The sequence below is a fragment of the Notechis scutatus genome, chromosome 12 (genome assembly GCF_049901735.1).
Source record: "Notechis scutatus isolate UNSWTSFEM ecotype Mainland chromosome 12, rNotScu1.2, whole genome shotgun sequence".
Classification (NCBI taxonomy): Eukaryota; Metazoa; Chordata; class Lepidosauria; order Squamata; family Elapidae; genus Notechis; species Notechis scutatus.
Genome location: NC_142020.1, coordinates 8,340,340 through 8,357,785, shown reverse-complemented (window position 1 = coordinate 8,357,785; position 17,446 = coordinate 8,340,340). Strand labels below are relative to the sequence as shown.

At 43.5% G+C, this 17,446-nt stretch overlaps 2 protein-coding genes across 4 annotated transcripts in view; one reads left to right on the top strand and one right to left on the bottom strand.

Moving 5' to 3' along the window:
* ANTKMT (adenine nucleotide translocase lysine methyltransferase) overlaps window positions 1-17,446 on the bottom strand; it is a 144,937-nt gene that overhangs the window by 89,863 nt on the left and 37,628 nt on the right. Inside the window, exon 7 of one of the 2 annotated variants that reach the window (XR_015750869.1) lies at window positions 14,463-14,481. The exons of the other annotated variant lie outside the window; for it this stretch is intronic. The gene's annotated coding sequence lies outside the window, so the exon portion shown is untranslated. Of the gene's footprint in view, window positions 1-14,462; window positions 14,482-17,446 lie in introns of those variants that run through there. 2 annotated transcript variants of the gene reach the window in all.
* On the top strand, window positions 4,490-17,281 carry PERCC1 (proline and glutamate rich with coiled coil 1). 2 transcript variants are annotated; one of them, XM_087973212.1, is made up of 2 exons: window positions 4,490-4,545; window positions 14,661-16,844. In XM_087973212.1, the coding sequence occupies exon 2, from the start codon at window positions 14,675-14,677 to the stop codon at window positions 15,506-15,508; it is 834 nt and encodes a 277-aa protein (XP_087829338.1). In that variant the 5' UTR covers window positions 4,490-4,545; window positions 14,661-14,674; the 3' UTR covers window positions 15,509-16,844. The 2 variants fall into 2 exon arrangements, with proteins under 2 accessions (XP_087829338.1, XP_087829337.1); XM_087973211.1 differs by lacking the exon at window positions 4,490-4,545 and adding an exon at window positions 11,718-11,818 and having other exon boundaries at window positions 14,661-17,281.

Here is a 17,446-nt window from a genome sequence, read left to right as displayed (position 1 = left end):
CAAGCCTCATTTAGCCATCAGTGAGGACAAATTACACTTATTACAGCATAAACTTTCTGCAAACTATCCAAAGTCCCTGCTGGGGGTTGTGGAAAATCATTCTCGGTTTACAAAAATCTAAGATAGCCTTCTCTAACCCAGAGCTCCCCAAATCAGCACCTCTTTAACTAAGATAAACCTGGAACTATGGGCCCAACTGGCTGGGGATGATGGAAGCTGCCATTGGTGGTCAAGAGGCTGAAATTGTGAAATCTTGAAATGGATGAGAGAGTCTCAAATTCCTAACCCAGATTTATGGAAGGAGATCTTTGGCCACTAATTTTTGAATGTAGGAAATGGAGTCACAAATTTAGATCCAGCTATAGTTTTAACAAACTATATATTTTTCTATCTCGGTCCATGCAGTTATGTGACTTAAGCATGTAATTGTGCTAGAGAGTATGGTGGCTTGAATGATGTCGCAAAAGATGTTGAGACTCTAGAAAGATTGCAGAGAAGAGCAACCAGGATGATTAGGGGGCTGGAGGATAAAACATGAAGAACATTTGTAGGAATTGGGTAATCTAGTTTGATGAAAAGAAGCACCAGGGGAGAAATGATAGAAGTATTCCAGTATTTGAGGGGCTGCCCCAAAGGAGTGGGGTCAAGCTATTTTCCAAAGCCCCTGAAGGCCAGACAACTGAACAAGGAGAGATTCAACCTGGAAACAAGGAGAAATGTTCTGACAGTAAGAGCAATCAACCAATGGAACAGAAGTTGCCTTTGGAAGTTGTGGGAGCTTCATCACTGGAGGCTTTCAAGAAGAGACTGGACTGCCATCTGTCAGAAATGGTGTAGGGTCTCCTGCTTGGGCAAGGGATTGGACTAGATGACCTACAAGGTCCCTTCCAACTCTGTTAATCTGTATCTGTACCTCACAGGGTAACCTGAACGACTTGTGTATCTTCCTGTCCAGGTAGCTGACTTTCTCCTTTGATTTGATTGTCCATCTTTTAAGCCATCTTTTGCATGGCTTTATCTCAGGCACCCAAAAATAGCAACCAGGAGTGGGTGGAATGAGGGACTTCTACTAGCACCCTAAATGTGAACTCGGCCTCTTCTTCTCAGCCTCCGTAGAAAAATCAATAGCTCCAATATGTTAGCACTCCAAACGAGCTCCAATATTACACGGCCATTAACCTCACAAGCACTTAGCTATTTTCTGCCCATTAGGTTGTAGCTTTCTACATGCTTGTATTCACCGGTGTTGTTAAAAACAAACAAACCCAAGGCCGTAACAAGTGCATGCAACTCTGAGATGGGTAACGGAGGATGAAACGTGTTGTCCATTTTTAAAATTTTATTTACTTATTTGAGGCTGCCCTATTGGGGCACAGAATGAGGGGCGAAGAATGGATGCTTTCAAATTGTGGTGTTGGAGTCCCTTGGACAGCAATCAGCCGATCCTAAAGGAATTCAATCCTGACTGTCCTTTGGAGGATAGACACTGGAGTTTAAGTACTTTGACTATAGCAAAGAAGACAAAGTAGACAAGATGAAATACTTTTTAACTTGGGACTTCTTTTACCAATCGTTAGATAACAAAGGCAGAAATTAGAAATCGGAAGAACGTCACTATTTTTAAGGAAAGGCAGAGATGATATTCAGCCAGCAAATCCTACCTCTGACTGGCCCCGCCCCCATCTATTCTCCACCTCCCAAGTCCCAGCTGATTGGCTGGGTCTTCTTTGGTTGCCCTGCACAGGAGAACGGAGCTGTAAAGCAGGTTAGTGGGGTGGGGAGGGAAGGGGGATTTTGCAGTATCCTTCCCCTGCCATGCCCACCAAGCCACGCCCATAGAACCAGTAGTAAAAAAAAAAAGTTGAATCCCACCGAGTAAAGGATGCTACTACTGCTATTACTATATATTTGTAAATGGACCCAGACAATACACTGACTACTAAACACTTATATATGTTAAAGGAAAATGTATACATTAAAAAAAAGATACTTTGACGACGTAATGAGAATGGAGGACTCCTTGGGAGAAGACCCTGACGTTGGGAAAGATGGAAGGCAGAGGATGAGAGAGTTAGATAATGTCACTGATGCAATGAATACATGGGCTTGGGCAGGCAGTGGAGGATAGGGAGGCCTGGCGTGCTAGGTCCATGGAGTCATGAAAAGTCAGACACAACTTGGCAACTGAACAACAGCAACAACTGTATCAGTGTTGACTCCTGGCCCCTGCCCAGGGCAAGATTTTCGGACATGGTTTGCTGTTCTTTGTGTCATAGGATGGAGAGAGAGATGCTCCAGGCCCTGTCATTTTAAGTACAGGTAGTCCTTGACTTACGTGACCATTCACAGTTACAACAAGTCTGAAAAAAGTGACTTATGACCATTGTTCACACTTACAACCGTTGTAGCATCTTTATGCTCATGGGATCAAAATTCAGGTGCTTGGCAACTGACTCATATTTGTGACGATTGTCTTGGGGGTGGGGGTGGTCATGTGAAAATTTTTTGTAACCTTCCGACCAGCAAAGTCAACCAGATTCACTTAAGAAGTGTTTCCAACTCAACCACTGGAGTGGTTCACTTCACAGCGGTGTCAAGAAAGTTGTAAAATGGAGCAAAACTCACCAACAGAAATTTGGGGCTCAATTGTCGTAAGTCAAGGACTGCCTGTACTTTTCGTCTGCCATATATTTTTACTACCGGTTCTGTGGACATGGCTAGGTGAGAGTGGCTTGGTAGACGTGGCCATGTTATTGGGTGGGCGTGGCTTTTTGTGTGTGTGTGTGCAGCAACCCCCCCTCCCCCCATTCTCAGGGGTGGGATTCTACTGATTCGCACCTATTCGCTAGAACCGGTTGTTAACATTCTAAGCAGTTCAGAGAACCAGTTGTTAGAATAAATTACTGGCCTAATCCTGTAAGGAAGGCAGGAAGGAAACATTCTGGTGTTGCTTACAGAAACTGCCTCTCCGTTAACCTTTATTACGTTCTTGTCAGGACTAGACTTCCTGTCTCAGGAACTTCTCTGGAGTTTTTTTCCCCTCCTTTGCTGGTACTTGCTTGTGTGGAGTGACCATTCAAAGTTACAATGGCACTGAAAAAAGTGACTTATGACCATTTTTCACACTTATGACTGTTGCAGCATCCCCACAGTCATGAGAGGCCAGGCGAGGAGATGCGTGCCTCGATGTGAGTGATATTGAGCTGGCCACACCCAGCCAATACCATGACCACCAAACCATGTCCTCCCAATCACATGACCACCAAGCCACGCCCATAGAACTGGTTGTTAAAAAATTTGAATCCCACCCCTGACCATGCTCCATAATTTTTTGTCCTCCTGGGCCAGAAGGCTTCTGCTCCCAGATGGCTTCCCTGAGGCCCAGGAAGGAATAAAACGGAGCACTGCGAGGCCCACACAGCATCCCCTCTGTGCTCCATTTTTTGGCCTCCTGGGCCTCAGGAAATCCTCCTGGGTGAAGCAGAAAAACAGCGATTATCGGAACAGCTGATCGTCGGAACAGCTGATCGTTGGGAGAAAAAATAAGAATTTTTTTTATATCTGAACTTTTGGATATCAACTTTCTTTGTTTCTTTTAGCTTTAGCAAATTTTATTTAGTTTTCAAGATTTAAAAACATAAAATAAAGCTTTATACATCATTATATCAACGCCAAGACATCTTTTACATTTCCTTATCCTCTTTTTATATATAGACTTTACAATTCCCTTACTATGACACATTTCTTTCATTATTCAATTTCAACTTAATATATAAATAAATATAGATGGATATGAATTCATCAACTTTCATCAACCCTTGCCAAACAAGAGCAAAACCAAGAGGTGTTGGGAGATAACTGGACCCAAATCCAGTTCTTCTAGGCTAACTACTGTCCCTCTGAGGTGGTCTCTTTCTTCCTTCTCAATGCTTTATTTCCAACTTTTGGAAATGCTCAAGGGTTTGATGTTGGCAGCCCCAGATTCCCCCCCTCCAGAACAGGGGTCCCAGTGGTGGGATGCTGCTGGTTCGGACTGGTTCAAGCGAACTGGTAGTTCTGACCATCAGCTGGCCCCACCCACCAGTGGTGAGATTCAATTTTTTTTACTACCGTTTCTGTAGGCATGGCTTGGTGGTTGTGGTGTGGTGTGGCTTGGTGGGGCGTGGCTTGGTGGACGTGGCAGGGGAAGGCTACTGTAAAATCCCCATTCTCTCCCACCCCACTAACCTGCTTTCCAGCTCCGTTCTCCTGGGCAGGGTAACAAAAGATGATCCAGCCGACCAGGAGGCAGAGAATAGATGGGGGCAGGGCCAGTCAGAAGTGGTATTCTGAACTACTCAAAATTTCTGCTACCAGTTCTTCAAACTACTCAAAATTTCCGCTACCGGTTCTCCAGAACTGGTTAGAACCTGCTGAATACCACCTCTGCCACCCACCCAATCCTGCCCTATCCTGTCCTTCATTTCCTTCTCTCTGGCTCAGTTTTGCACAGCACAGCTGTTTTCCGTGCCTCAGCTGTTCTACTTACCGGGGCTGCCCTAGAAAGTAACCATTTGAGCTTCAAATTGCTGTATTTTGAACGCTGCGTGCGCTCACAGAACCGGTTGCTAAACCAGTGGCAGCCCACCACTGTGGGGTCCCCAACCCACGGGTTGCAACCTGTTCCAAAACCGGGCTGTGGGAAAAATGGGGTAGCGTGTGTGAGCACACAAGCGTCCTCCACTGGAGCGCCCACCATTCACCCAAGTGGAGCTTCGCACACGAGCACAAGTGCCTGCCCATCACATCCACTAAGCTGGAGAAAGTTTGGAGGCCGACCAATGCTCTAGAAGGTTGCTGCCCCACAAGACTGGCAAAAAGGAGCCCGTTTTTTCAAACCCACTGCTTTGCGCAAAAGGGACAGAAGGTCTGGTCCCCTCACTCTTTTAAGAGGTGCGTCCGGGTTTCTTTCGCCGGTGCCCTTTGAACAAATGACGTGCAAAAACCCAGCCCCATGTGGGAGTACTTTGCCTTCTCCAAACATTGCCTCTGGCAGCCCTCCTGCCTCTCCCGCAGCTATATTTGCAGACTCGACAAACAGATCCGAGCAGCAGCTGATAAGGCAGTCGTTGCTCTTCCAATATGCTCCCGTGACGTCACCAAGGCTGCTTCTGGTTCCGTGGTGCACAAACCAGCAAGGCTGATCTTTCAAGGCACGGGGTAGATCAGGAATCTGAGGATCCCTTCTGCAATCTAGTGGGGTAGATTGTCTATTTTTTTTAAAAAAAAAAGATACAGGCAGTACTCCGACTTAACGACCGCACTTCTCTGGCTGAGCGAGACAGCTGTTATGTGAATTTTGCCCCATTCTACGGCTTCTCTTTGCCAAAGTTGTGAAATGAATCACTGCAAGTTGTTAAGTTGGTAACAGGGTTCTCAAGCAATTCTGACTTCCCCATTGACTTTGCTTGTCAGAAAGTCGCAAAAGGGTGATCCCGGGACGCTGCAACCATCATAAGTACATGCCAGTTGCCAAGCATCTGAATTTGGATCACTTCTTCATTATCAGAGATTCCCTTTCCGTGACTTCCATTCTTCTCCAAAACATAGAGTGCAACCTACTGAGATCAGGATAATCCTTGTTTATAACTGATTATGACTGATTAGCTGCTATCAAGTTTTCCCCTGTCCAGTTTTGTCCGACTCTAGGGGCCAGTGCTTGTTTCTGCTAGCCAAGCATTGTTTGAAAGCATTTCTGTGGTCAGGTGGTCAGCAGGACTATATGTTGAGATGCATGGAACCCTTTTACCCCAAAGGGTATCTATTTATCTACTCGTATTTTATTTATTTATTTATTTATTTGTCAATTGCTTACAAGATAATAGGTATAAGTAAAAACATCGTTATGAATACATGGATACATATAAGAAAAAATAAATAAAAGAAACAAAAGAAACAATAGGACAGGGAGGGTAGGCACGTTGGTGCGCTTATGCATGCCCCCTACAGACCTCTTAGGAAAAGGGTGAGGTCAATAGTAGACAGTCTAAGGTTAAAGTTTTTGGGGTTTGGGGAAGAAACCACAGAGTCAGATAGAGTATTCCCGACATTGACCACTCTGTTGCTGAAGACGTATTTCCTGCAATCAAGTTTGGTGCGGTTTACCTTGAGTTTGTATCTATTGTGTGCTCTTGTGTTGTTATGGTTGAAGCTGAAGTATTCATTGACAGGTAGGACATTGCAATGTATGATTTTATATACTTTACTTAGATCAGACCGAAGGCGGCATAGTTCTAGGTTTTCTAGGTCTAGAATTTCGAGTCTGGTGGCATAAGGTATTCTGCAACGATTTGCATGCTTTCAAGCTGGTAGGAGCAAGTAACGGGAACTCACCCATCACACGGCGCTTGGGTCTCAAACCCCGGCTGTCAGCTTTCCAGCTGACAAACTCAGGGTGTTTATCCGCTGAGCCGTCACACCTCAGATGCTATGAAATCAGTGTCAGCTCTAAGTCACCAACCAGATCTTCTCCAGGATGATCTGCCTTCTGGTCCTTCAGAATTTCTAACTGTATAGCCATCACCACTGTCACTGGATCCTTTCTCCTTTGCTGCTGGTTCTCCTTCTCCTTTCCCCAGCATTATGGACTTCTCAAGGAGCTGCATAATTTTGTATCTTATATGCATAAACTTGTGTTTTATATGCATAATTTTGAATTTATTTATTTATTTTTGTTTCTATCTATCTACTATCTATCTATCTATCTATCTATCTATCTATCTATCTATCTATCTATCTATCTATCTATCTATCTATCTAAAAGCGAAATACCACTCATGCATCATCACAAAATCTCCAGAACCGTAAAGCCTACAAACTTGAAATTTGGCATGTATGTTCCTCTTGGCTTCTAGGTGCTTGCTAAGAAAGGATTTTTCGAAATGACCATCACAGCATTAGTAATTCCTATATTAACATGCTCTGATACTAAGGAGTTCTACTCTGCCTCCCCACCTGAAAAGAAATCTGTTTCAAATGCAAAACACAAGCAGAGGAGAGGAGGTTCAGTTTTACAGCACCAAGTAGCTTTAGTACAGAACAGTTGAACTAAGCCACGCCCAGGCTCCTTGCTGTCTCCTTCTTGCTCACACAGCAAATACTGGTTCTGTTTCCAAACAGCCCTCAACTCTCTCTCACACACTGACAGGACACTAGACAGATGAATACAGATGGATGCTGGTAGGCAGAGGCAGAATTTTTTCCCCTTATTTTCCTCCCCAAAAGCTAAACCCGACCACATAGTTGCATAGCAAAGTACGGGTATGCAGCCAATGTAGTATATATTGGAGGTGTTGACACTTTGAAAGCTGCATGCAATGAAATTTCATTTTATCAAACGCCGATTAGTGCACATTCAAAGTGACAATAACGTTATTCTAAGCCTAAATTCTAAGCTGAGCCTTTATCTTGAGGAATGGACAGATTACGTGCCACCAAATTAGTGTCCACCCTTACCAATCAGATAGATGTTCTTTCTTTTTTTTTTTAAATTAGAGAATTAGAGATGCTTGGAAACAATGCACAGGTAGTCCTTGACTTACTGATACGACCACAGTCCATCCCAAAATGTAGGTGGCTAAGTGAAGCATTTGTGAGTTTTGCTCGTTTTTATGTCTTTTCTTGCCACCATTGTTAAGTGACTAATTACAATTGCTAATTTAGGAACACGGCGGTTAAATGAAACTGGTTTTCCAATTGACTTTGTCCTAAAAGAGGATCACAAGATGCTCTGGGACACAGCAACCGCCTTAAATATGAGTCATTTACTGCTCGTCTGAATTTGGATCGCAGGACCCTGGGGACAATGGTTGTGAGTGCGCAAAATGGTCACGTTCCTTTTTTGTGGCTTTGGTCACTAAATGAACTGTTGTAAGTTCAGGACTACCTGTATAAGGAAAAAAAATGTCTTGTTGCAAAAGTTGTTAAGGCTGTGCGTTTGGAAAACATCTACTAAAATATCCATTTTTGCAAATTCTGCAAAATCTGGGTTTTTAAAGCTGCCTATTATAGTCCTTTAAAGAAAGATTTATCTGTTCTGGTTTCTAATGCTTTCAGGATGTGAGCAATCAAGCTATCAGGCCAGGAAGCAAAAGGCTGTGAGCTCAAGTCCTGCCTTAGCCATAAGAGCCAGCTGGGTTACTTTGGGCCAGTCCTGCTGTCTCTCAGTCCAACCCACCTCACAAGGTTGTTGTTGTGGGGGAAATAAGAGGAGGAAGGAATGCTGAGTGTGTTCCCAGCCTTGAGTTATTTGCAGATAAAGTCGGGAAATGAACAAACATGTAAATAAATAAACAGAGTAAAGCTTTTTTGCTTTACAAGGATGTTGCAAATGGGAAAACTGTCAGAGGGCTTGGAGAACTCTCATTCAATTCCTTTTTAGCCCTGGAGAACATGAGTGTCTTTGAACCAGCCAGTAAATCTCAGAATAGAATAGAATAGAATAGAATAGAATAGAATAGAATAGAATAGAATAGAATAGAATAGAATAGAATAGAATAGAATAGAATAGAAAATATGGAGTGGAATAGAGTAGAGTAGAGTAGAGTAGAGTAGAGTAAGTACAATGAATGCAATGCAATGCAATGCAATGCAATGCAATGCAATACAATACAATACAATACAAAATATGGAGTAGAATAGAATAGAATAGAATAGAATAGAATAGAATAGAATAGAATAGAATAGAATAGAATAGAAGGAAGGGACCTTGGAGGTCTTCTAGTCCAACCCCCTGCTTAGGCAGAAAACTCTATACCACTTCAGACAAATGGACAAAATGTAAGGTCATCTTACCTTACAGGTTTTTTTTAGCGTGCATGTGTGAAGCCTCTACTGGACTGCCTTTACTCCCTGAGAAAAACTGGGCTAAAATGGTGAAAATGCAAAAATAAAATAGATAATAAGATAAAATGAGAAGAGAAGATGATAAGAGAAGATGAGATAAGATAGATGATAAGATGATAGATAAAATTGTTTTATCTTGTTTTGATAAGTTAACAGAAAAACAAATAAACACCTGCTTTTCTGAAATTCCAAAACCGATATTATTGTAAGGAATTATAATTCTTTAAGGAAACTGTCTTGCAGGGATATTGGCCGTATCCTGGGTGGAAAAAAGAAAAGCAATTTGGTAGCCATATCATACAGCTAGTCCTTGACATATGACCACAATGGAGCCCCAAAGTTGTCCTGCTAAGCAAGACAGTCGTTAAGTGAATTTTGCCCTATTTTACGACCTTCCTTGCCACAAGAGTTAAGGGAACCACTGGTTACATTAGTAACCCGGTTGTTAAGTGAATCTGGCTTTCCCCATTGACTTTGCTTGTCAGAAGGTCACAAAAAGGGATCGTGGGATCTCGGGACTCTGCAACCGTTATAAATATGAGTCAGTTGCCAAGCATCTGAATTTTGATCATGTGACACATTAAATTGGGATGCCGCAACAGTCGTAAGCGTGAAAGACGGTCGTAAGTTACATTTTTCAATGCCGTTGTTACTTTGGACAGTCACTAAACAAACTGTGGTAAGCGGAGAATTACCTGTACATAAAAACCAGGAAGAGCTTTGATTGTTCCCGTGGCCGCCATCTTGCCTTTTTTTAACCACATTTTGGTCAATAGGTGCTTGTTGTCCCAAAAGTTCATATGCCGACAGTATGTGAGAATTCCTCATAGACTGAATATTCTCCGTGTCTCTCCCTCGTTCTTTCCTTTTCTAATGTTTTGTTATTATTGTTCCTTTGAGGTCTATTGTCAGAGCACCAACAAATCCACCCTCATTTCAAAGCGAAAGTCTCTAGCCGCATCTCAGAAAAAGTAAATTGGTTTATTAGAAATTGGCGTGTTGGCGCGTGGCTGGGTGCAGCCGATACTAAATCACATCATGACCCTGGTCTTGACCCTGTTCTTTCCCCCACCCCCCTGGATGTGACTTCTCCAATGGGACACATCCGTCTCCATCATGCTCCCCAACCTTCTTATGCTCCGACAATTTTGGGCTGCCGAGGTGATTATCTAGGCATTTCAAGAATGCCTTGTTTTCCCCCCCACTCCCTTTTTCTGGCAGCTAAAAAGACCAAAGGAGTCTCTTTTTAGTTGACATCTATTTAATAAAGACCCCCCAAGTTTTTTAAAAAGTCTAAAATGAAGGGCACCCTAATATTTCTACTCAAGCAGCTTGGCCTTCCAACCAGAGGTGGTATTCAACCGGTTCTGGAGAACTGGTAGCGGAAAGTTTGAGTAGTTCAGAGAACCTGCAAATATCACCTCTGATTGGCCCCGCCCCATCTATTCTCCGCCTCCCAAGTCCCAGCTGATCGGCTGGGTCTTCTTTGGTTGCCCTGCACAGGAGAACAGAGCTGGAAAGCAGGTTAGTGGAGTGAGGAGGGAATGGGGATTTTGCAGTAACCTTTTTCTGCCATGCTCACCAAGCCACGCCCACAGAACCGGTAGTAAAAAAAAATTGAATCCCACCCCTGCTTCTAACCCTCTTATGTATCCTAAAGGTGTGTAGAGATTCTCAGCCATCCAGGTCATGGTTGTCCCAAAGGTGTGCTTTTTTTTTTTTTTTTTCAGGAGGCAACTGGACTTTCTGGTTTTTTTAAAAAATTTGCTTTTGAAGACATTTCACTTCTCATCCAAAAAGCTTCTTCAGCTCTGGCAGAACCAGGGATGGGCTGCTGGGGGTCGGGACAGCCCCTATGCTAAGATTCTGTGCAGTTTGGAGACCCCCCCCCCAAATCCCTGGCTGGCCTCACCCACCCCTTCCCCTCCCCTCCCAGGAGTCCCCAGGTGGCCTATTTTGGATGCAGGTAAGTGCAGGTCGCGCATGGAGGCTTGGGGAGGGTGAAAAACGGACTTCCTGGAAGTTTGGGAAGGCCAGAAATTTGGGGCTTCCAGGGGGAAGCCTGGGGGTGGCCATTTTTGCCCTCCTGGAGGCTCCAGGAAAGCCTCCGGAGCCCGGGGAGGGACAAAAAACAACCCCCCCTCATGGTGCAGGAGGCCAACTAGGCCACGCCCACCATGGCCACGCCCACCCAGCAACCAGGCAGATAACCCCTTGCTAAAACTTTTGAAGCCCAGCCCTGGACAGGATCATAGTAGGGAATGGAAGGGTTTATATTCCTTGCAGACAGCTGGTCATTGGCATCCTGGGAAGCGAAACGAAAAGAAAAATGAAAAAAATGAAGACCGTCCAGTTGCCCCCTGAAAAAAAAGCACCTTTGGGGATATCTTTAAAAGGTTGCATTTCCCTAGAAAAGACTTTTCCAACGAGGAGGAGGAGGAGGAGGAGGAGAAACGGCAGCACCTCTTGTTTGCTCACAAATTGTTAGATAAGCATTACTTTTCTTCTGGAGATGATTTCTACTCCTGGAGTCAAAAGACCATGAAATTTAATTTTACGCCTATTTGACCAGGATCAATTTGGGCTCCAAATCAATGTGGGAGATAAGGGTCAATGGGCGCCAGGCGGTTGGGCAGCTGGAGCTGCAGAGGGCGGCAGGAACTCAGTGGCCATAACACTTGAAAATTGCCCAGGAAATCCACCATTAAGGTGAGTCCCTATCGCCCATCCTCGCTGGCTCCTTGTCGACAGTGTTCTCCGGTTGCCAGGCACTAAAGCAAACCCAAGCTTTGTTTACGGAGTCTACGATTACAATGCAGGCTCCAAATATTTGCTAGTCTGCAATCTTGCAGCTCCACTATAAATACTTTGGCTCCAGGTGGATGGGCGGAGAACTAGCAGAGGAGGCAGAGGGGGATTACCTGCGGAGAATCAGGTAAGCATCCTGGAGATTATTGGTGGCGGGGGGTGGGGGGGACTGGCCTCTGAGTCTCTGGCTTCTTGGCTAAAGATCATTTAGTGGAGCAAAATGAAGGGTAGAGCTTTAATTAAGCATCTAGAGAGATGTCTCCTCTTTGGTCTTAGAATAGAATAGAATAACAGAGTTAGAAGGGACCTCGGAGGTCTTCTAGTCCAACCCCCTGCTTAGGCAGGAAACCCTATACCATTTCAGACAAATGATTATCCAATCCCTTCTTTAAAACTTCCAGTGCTGCAGCATTCATAACTTCTGGAGACAAGTTGTTCCACTGATTAATAGTTCTGTCAGGAAATGTCTCCTTAGTTCTAAGTTGCTTCTCTCCTTGATTAGTTTCCACCCATTGCTTCTTGTCCTGCCCTCAGGTGCTTTGGAGAATAGCTTGACTCCCTCTTCTTTGGGGCAGCCCCTGAGATATTAGGACACTGCTATCGTGCCCCCCCTAGACTGGACATACCCAGTTCCTGAAAGCATTCTTCATATGTTTTGGCCTCCAGTCCCCTAATCATCTCAGTTGCTGTTCTCTGCATTCTTTTTTTTGAAAACAATTTTATTGGTTTTTAAAAACAAACAAAACAGACAAAACATAAAAGCATCCAACTTTCTTCCATAAATATACGAACAGTGTATCGGTTGGTTTACCAATTTTTTGTGCATCCATTTCATGGTCTCAATTACAATTACATTACATAATATCTCATATTGTCAATCAGAAATTATATACCCTAGTATCACTATTAAACAATCATTTGACCATGATTTTATTCATTCATGCTTTACGAGATAACTATAGTTTACTTAATTTATTTTATAACAAATCATATAGTCATACCAAATCTATCTTAATAACATTTTATAAATATAATATCAAAAAAGAAAAGAAATAAATCTTTATATATTCGTTATTTTCTAAAATTCTAAATTCTAAATATTCTATTATTGTATTTTATTATCTAACCATTGGTAGAAAAGATCCCAAATTTTATAGAATTGTTTATCTTCTTGTTCTCTAATTTCAAATGTCAATCTACTCATTTCAGCACATTCCAATATTTTCTTAATAATTTCTTCCTGCAATGGTATTTTCTCATTTTTCCAGTTTTTAGCAAATACAATCCTAGCCGCTGCTAATACATTTACAATCAGGTATTTCAAATCTTTACTATATGTATCAGGTAAGATTCCCAATAAAAAGATCTCTGGTTTCAAGTCTATGTGTTTCTTTGTCATTTTTTCCAACCACATGCGAATTTTAGTCCAGTATTTTCTAGCATCCTCACAAGTCCACCACATATGGTAATATGAGCCAGGTATCTGATGACATTTCCAGCATTTTTCAGATTTATTCTTGAACATTCTTGCTATTCTTGTCGGGGAAAAGTGCCACCTGTAAAACATCTTATACAAATTTTCTTTATAAGCTGTTGACATTGTCATTTGAAAATGCCCTTATCAGGTGGAAACAGAACAGATCATAGTAGTAAAGGGGTCCTTGTTTAGCCTGCCTTGTGCAATGCTCATTTTCTATCCACGGGGCCTGAACAAGACAGCAAGGAGCATGCAGGATAATATTTTTAGGTGGCCTGAACGATATAGTGCAGGGGTGTCCAACCTGGGCAACTTTAAGACCTGTGGATGTCAACTCCCAGAATTCCCCAGCCAGCCCAGGATGAAAGAGAGTGGCAAATAAATTCAATAGTCTCTCTCTCTCTACATTTTGCTCTCCCCCAATGAAACAACTTTTGCGAAAGAACTTGGGTCTTTGGTCTATTCTGGGTTTGAAAACCTTGCTTTTAACAGAATAAGAGAGTTGGAAGGGATCTTTGAGGTCTTTTAGTCCAACCTGTCAGCCTTCAAGATTTTTCTCCCTTTGCTTTGCATCTTTCGGCTGTCATAAGTAACGGGGGGAGGAGGGGAGAATGGTTATGGGAAGTGAGCTGGAGGTGTTACAAACCAGAACTGTATAAGCTGGGGGGGGGGGTGTAGATTCTTGCTTAGGCTTCTATCCTATGCTATGCAGAGCTGCAACCCTTTATCAAACTATGTCAAGGTCAACGGACAGAAGCCTCATCACCACCTGGAGATGCCCACATGATGATATACACAACTTTTAATTGGATGAGCCAATTGAACTATTGGGGGTGGGAACGTTGCCATTACTTTGTATATGTGACTTACGCGCCCATTTTCTCAGATTCAGAATTCTTTTGTTGCTGCCACTTGATTTCCAGTAAAAGATATCTTTTCTCTGATTAATGGAGTCTAAGTATTTCTTTCTTGGATTTTGAATGGAGTACCAGCTGACACAACCCTCTGCACAAGCAGGAGATCTTATATCATTTCAACCAGAGTCCCGCCATCTATCGTGGCGACCAAAGCTGGATACAATATTCCAAGTGTGATCTTACCAATTCATAGTAAAGCAATGGATCCATTTAATATTGCCTTTCTTCCCACTTCTTTAAGGGTTTGTTCAATCGGATTGTTATTTCATGTTGACCTTGTTTGAATCTCAAGAATGGCAATAGCACTTAGACTTATATACCGCTTTACAGCCCTCTCTAAGCGGTTTACAGAGTCAGCCTCTTGCCCCCAACAATCTGGGTCCTCATTCTACCCACCTTGGAAGGATGAAAGAGGCTGAGTTAACCTTGAGTCTGGTGGGATTCGGACTCCCAAATGGCAGTCAGCCGGCAGTCAGCAGAAGTAGCCTGCAGTACTGCACTCTCACCACTGCGCCACCAAGACAGCTTAGAGACGTTACAAGCGAACTGACTTTCTTTTTCTTTCTTTTGAACAGCAAAGAGGGAAAAGATGGCAGCTGGAGTGATACAAACTCTAAGCAAGTTCAGGCTACCCACAGAATTCCAGCATCCATTTCTGACCTCCATCGCTGGCCCGGAGATGAGTTTCCAGTATTTATCTGGAGAAGAAGACACCGAAGAGGAAGAGGAAGATGAGTCAGGGGAGGAAGGAAGGGAAGAGATGGAACTGGAAGAAGACTTTGTGAGCTCCTCGCGCAAAGATGCCTCCACCGAGGCCAGCTCCAGCATCAGTAACACGAAAAAGACCACGCAGCTCCTCCAATTTGCTGAACGCATCAGCCACGACATCCAAAGGTATTTTGGCAAGAAGAACAAAGAGCAGGAAGAGGAGGGAGGGGTGGAAGAAAGCAGCTGCAAGGCTCACGAGAGCCTCTGCTCCTCACCACGGTCGGGACGAGCGACGTCCTACACAGATCTGATCGGGATTTCTCAGCGTGGGGAGGCTGAGGATAAAGAAGATTTCTCTGACCCCCACAAGGCTTTTGAGCAGCTCTGGAGGTCCCCGCGTGGGAAAGACGAAAAGCTGGGGCCCCTGGCTGAACTTTTCGAGTATGGTTTCTGTAGGTGTCTTCAGCGGCATCTCTCTCCGGATAATAAGAAATTGATGTGGCTGGAGAGGAAATTTGCACATGTCGTCCCCATGCAGAGCAGGAAGCTGCCTCGGTCCTTCTGGAAAGAGCCGACGCTCAGTCCCATAGGCACCCCCAACGGCAATCCTCCCGATTTTAGTGATCTACTGGCTAATTGGACTTCTGAATCTGGCCAGGAGGAGCTGAATGCCAGCCGGGAGCATCTTGGCGAGGTCACCGGCGATGGACACTGAGGTGTGGACTCTAAGGAACCAAAGGAGGGGTGGGAAACTTTATTTTCCCATTGGCAGCCTTCCTTTCCCTCGTTGGTTCAATGTGGACATTTCTAAAGGCATATTCAGATAAATGTTGGTCTCCTCTAGTACTTTCCCCCCTCAAGGAAGCAACAAGGGCTTGGGAATCTATGACCAGCACTGACGACGTTACCTAGTTGGGTAATGAAACGTCTGCAAGAAAACAAGCAGGCTCAGAGAGCACCAAGGACCCCAACAGTTCTCCTCCTCCCTCTCCTCCTCTTCCTCCTGCTCCCCTTCCTCCTCCTCCTCTTCCTCCTCCCCCTCCTCTTCCTCTCCCCTCCCAAGCATTCCCCAGCTGGTCTGGTCAATGCTGCCTGTAACTATAATCCAATATTTTTGCGGGGGAGGCATTGAGTTGCTCACTCATGAAACATGACTATGAGTGATGTTTTGGGGCATCAGTAGTAATTAGGATTGAGATTTGGTGAGCTTGAGAGTTCAATCTTAGGTAGAGGCAGATGTTTCTCTATCAGAGCGCAAAGAGAAAATATTTGCTGTGAATATAGGCATCAGAGAAAAAGGGAATCCGGCCAGTAATTGCTGAGCTCCATCCAGTCACTCTGATTCTACCCCGAATTAAGGGATTACAGGGTTGTAAAAAGGGATGGGTGTTTTTTTTTTTTAATGGTGAGATGGATGTGAGAAGGCTTTTGGAACTGAGGATGGTGCTTGGAAGGTCCAATTTTGTGAGTTGGGCTTTCTGGTTGATCTCAGCTCTTAGCAGCCTATCTGGAGGCAAACAGATTGAGACATGTCCAAGAACATGTTTGCACTATAGAATAAGAGCCATAAATGAAAGCTCCATAGCCCTCCTCCAATCCCTGAGCTTTCTTTTTTAATGGGATGGAAGGGTAACATATGAAAATATCTCTCAGGGATTTGGCAGAATCCAGTTGACCTTCTCTGAAGTCCAGAAACAAAACAGGGAGAAAGTTGCTTCATATTGGATGAAGGACTATCTGGGACAAGGGGTGTCCATCTTAGCAACTTCAAGACTTATGGACCGCAGCTCCCAGAATTCCCCAGCTAGCTGCAGAATTCTGGGAGTTGAAGTCCACAAGTCTTAAAGTTGTCAACATTGAACACCCTAACCTAGGGCAACCTACCACTGTTTTCTAGACCAGGAAGTAAAAAACATCCTTCAAGCAAGCTATGGCCAAACACTTCTATTCTGCTGTGAAGAAAACAACTGGAGGTGTCATAGAAGTTGGTGATCAACTCTTCAAGGGAATCTTGAAGACAAGGAGCATCGTCATATGAATACATCTAATTGATTTTTATCTCTCAGTTGCTCATCTTTCCATTTGATCTGTCTGAAGACTAATTCAGTGACATTTGTTATTATGGAATTGTCAAAATAGTCATGCAACTAAATCAAAGGGAACACGCAATGATTTATTTAGTTTTGATTCAGCAAATTAACCACCGCCTCAATTTTAATGGATTCAACCCAGTGTTGACTCTTCCATTGTAAGACAGTATGGTTGGAGCTATAATTGCTTTCACCCCCATATTACATAGAAATAATTCAGGGTTTATTTATACAGTAATTACATTGCCTGCCTTATTAATTAATACTATTCAAAGGTCTGTAGCATCATGCTAGAGGAATAAGTAGATCTGGAACAAAACCGTATGATTGTTGAAGAGTCAAAGAAAATGGAAGGGTTAATATAAGCGGTCTGAAAATAAAAGTGAAATGAAAATGGATTGAATAATATAACTTCACTGTTTGGTCTCTTCCTATTGATTAACAGAAGAAATCCAGAAATCAGAGGATACCAATCCATTTTTGAAAGCACATTTTTGTCCTTAATAACCAAAATGAATTCTTAATCCCAGGGAGAAACTGCACACAGAGAAAAAGATTGTGGG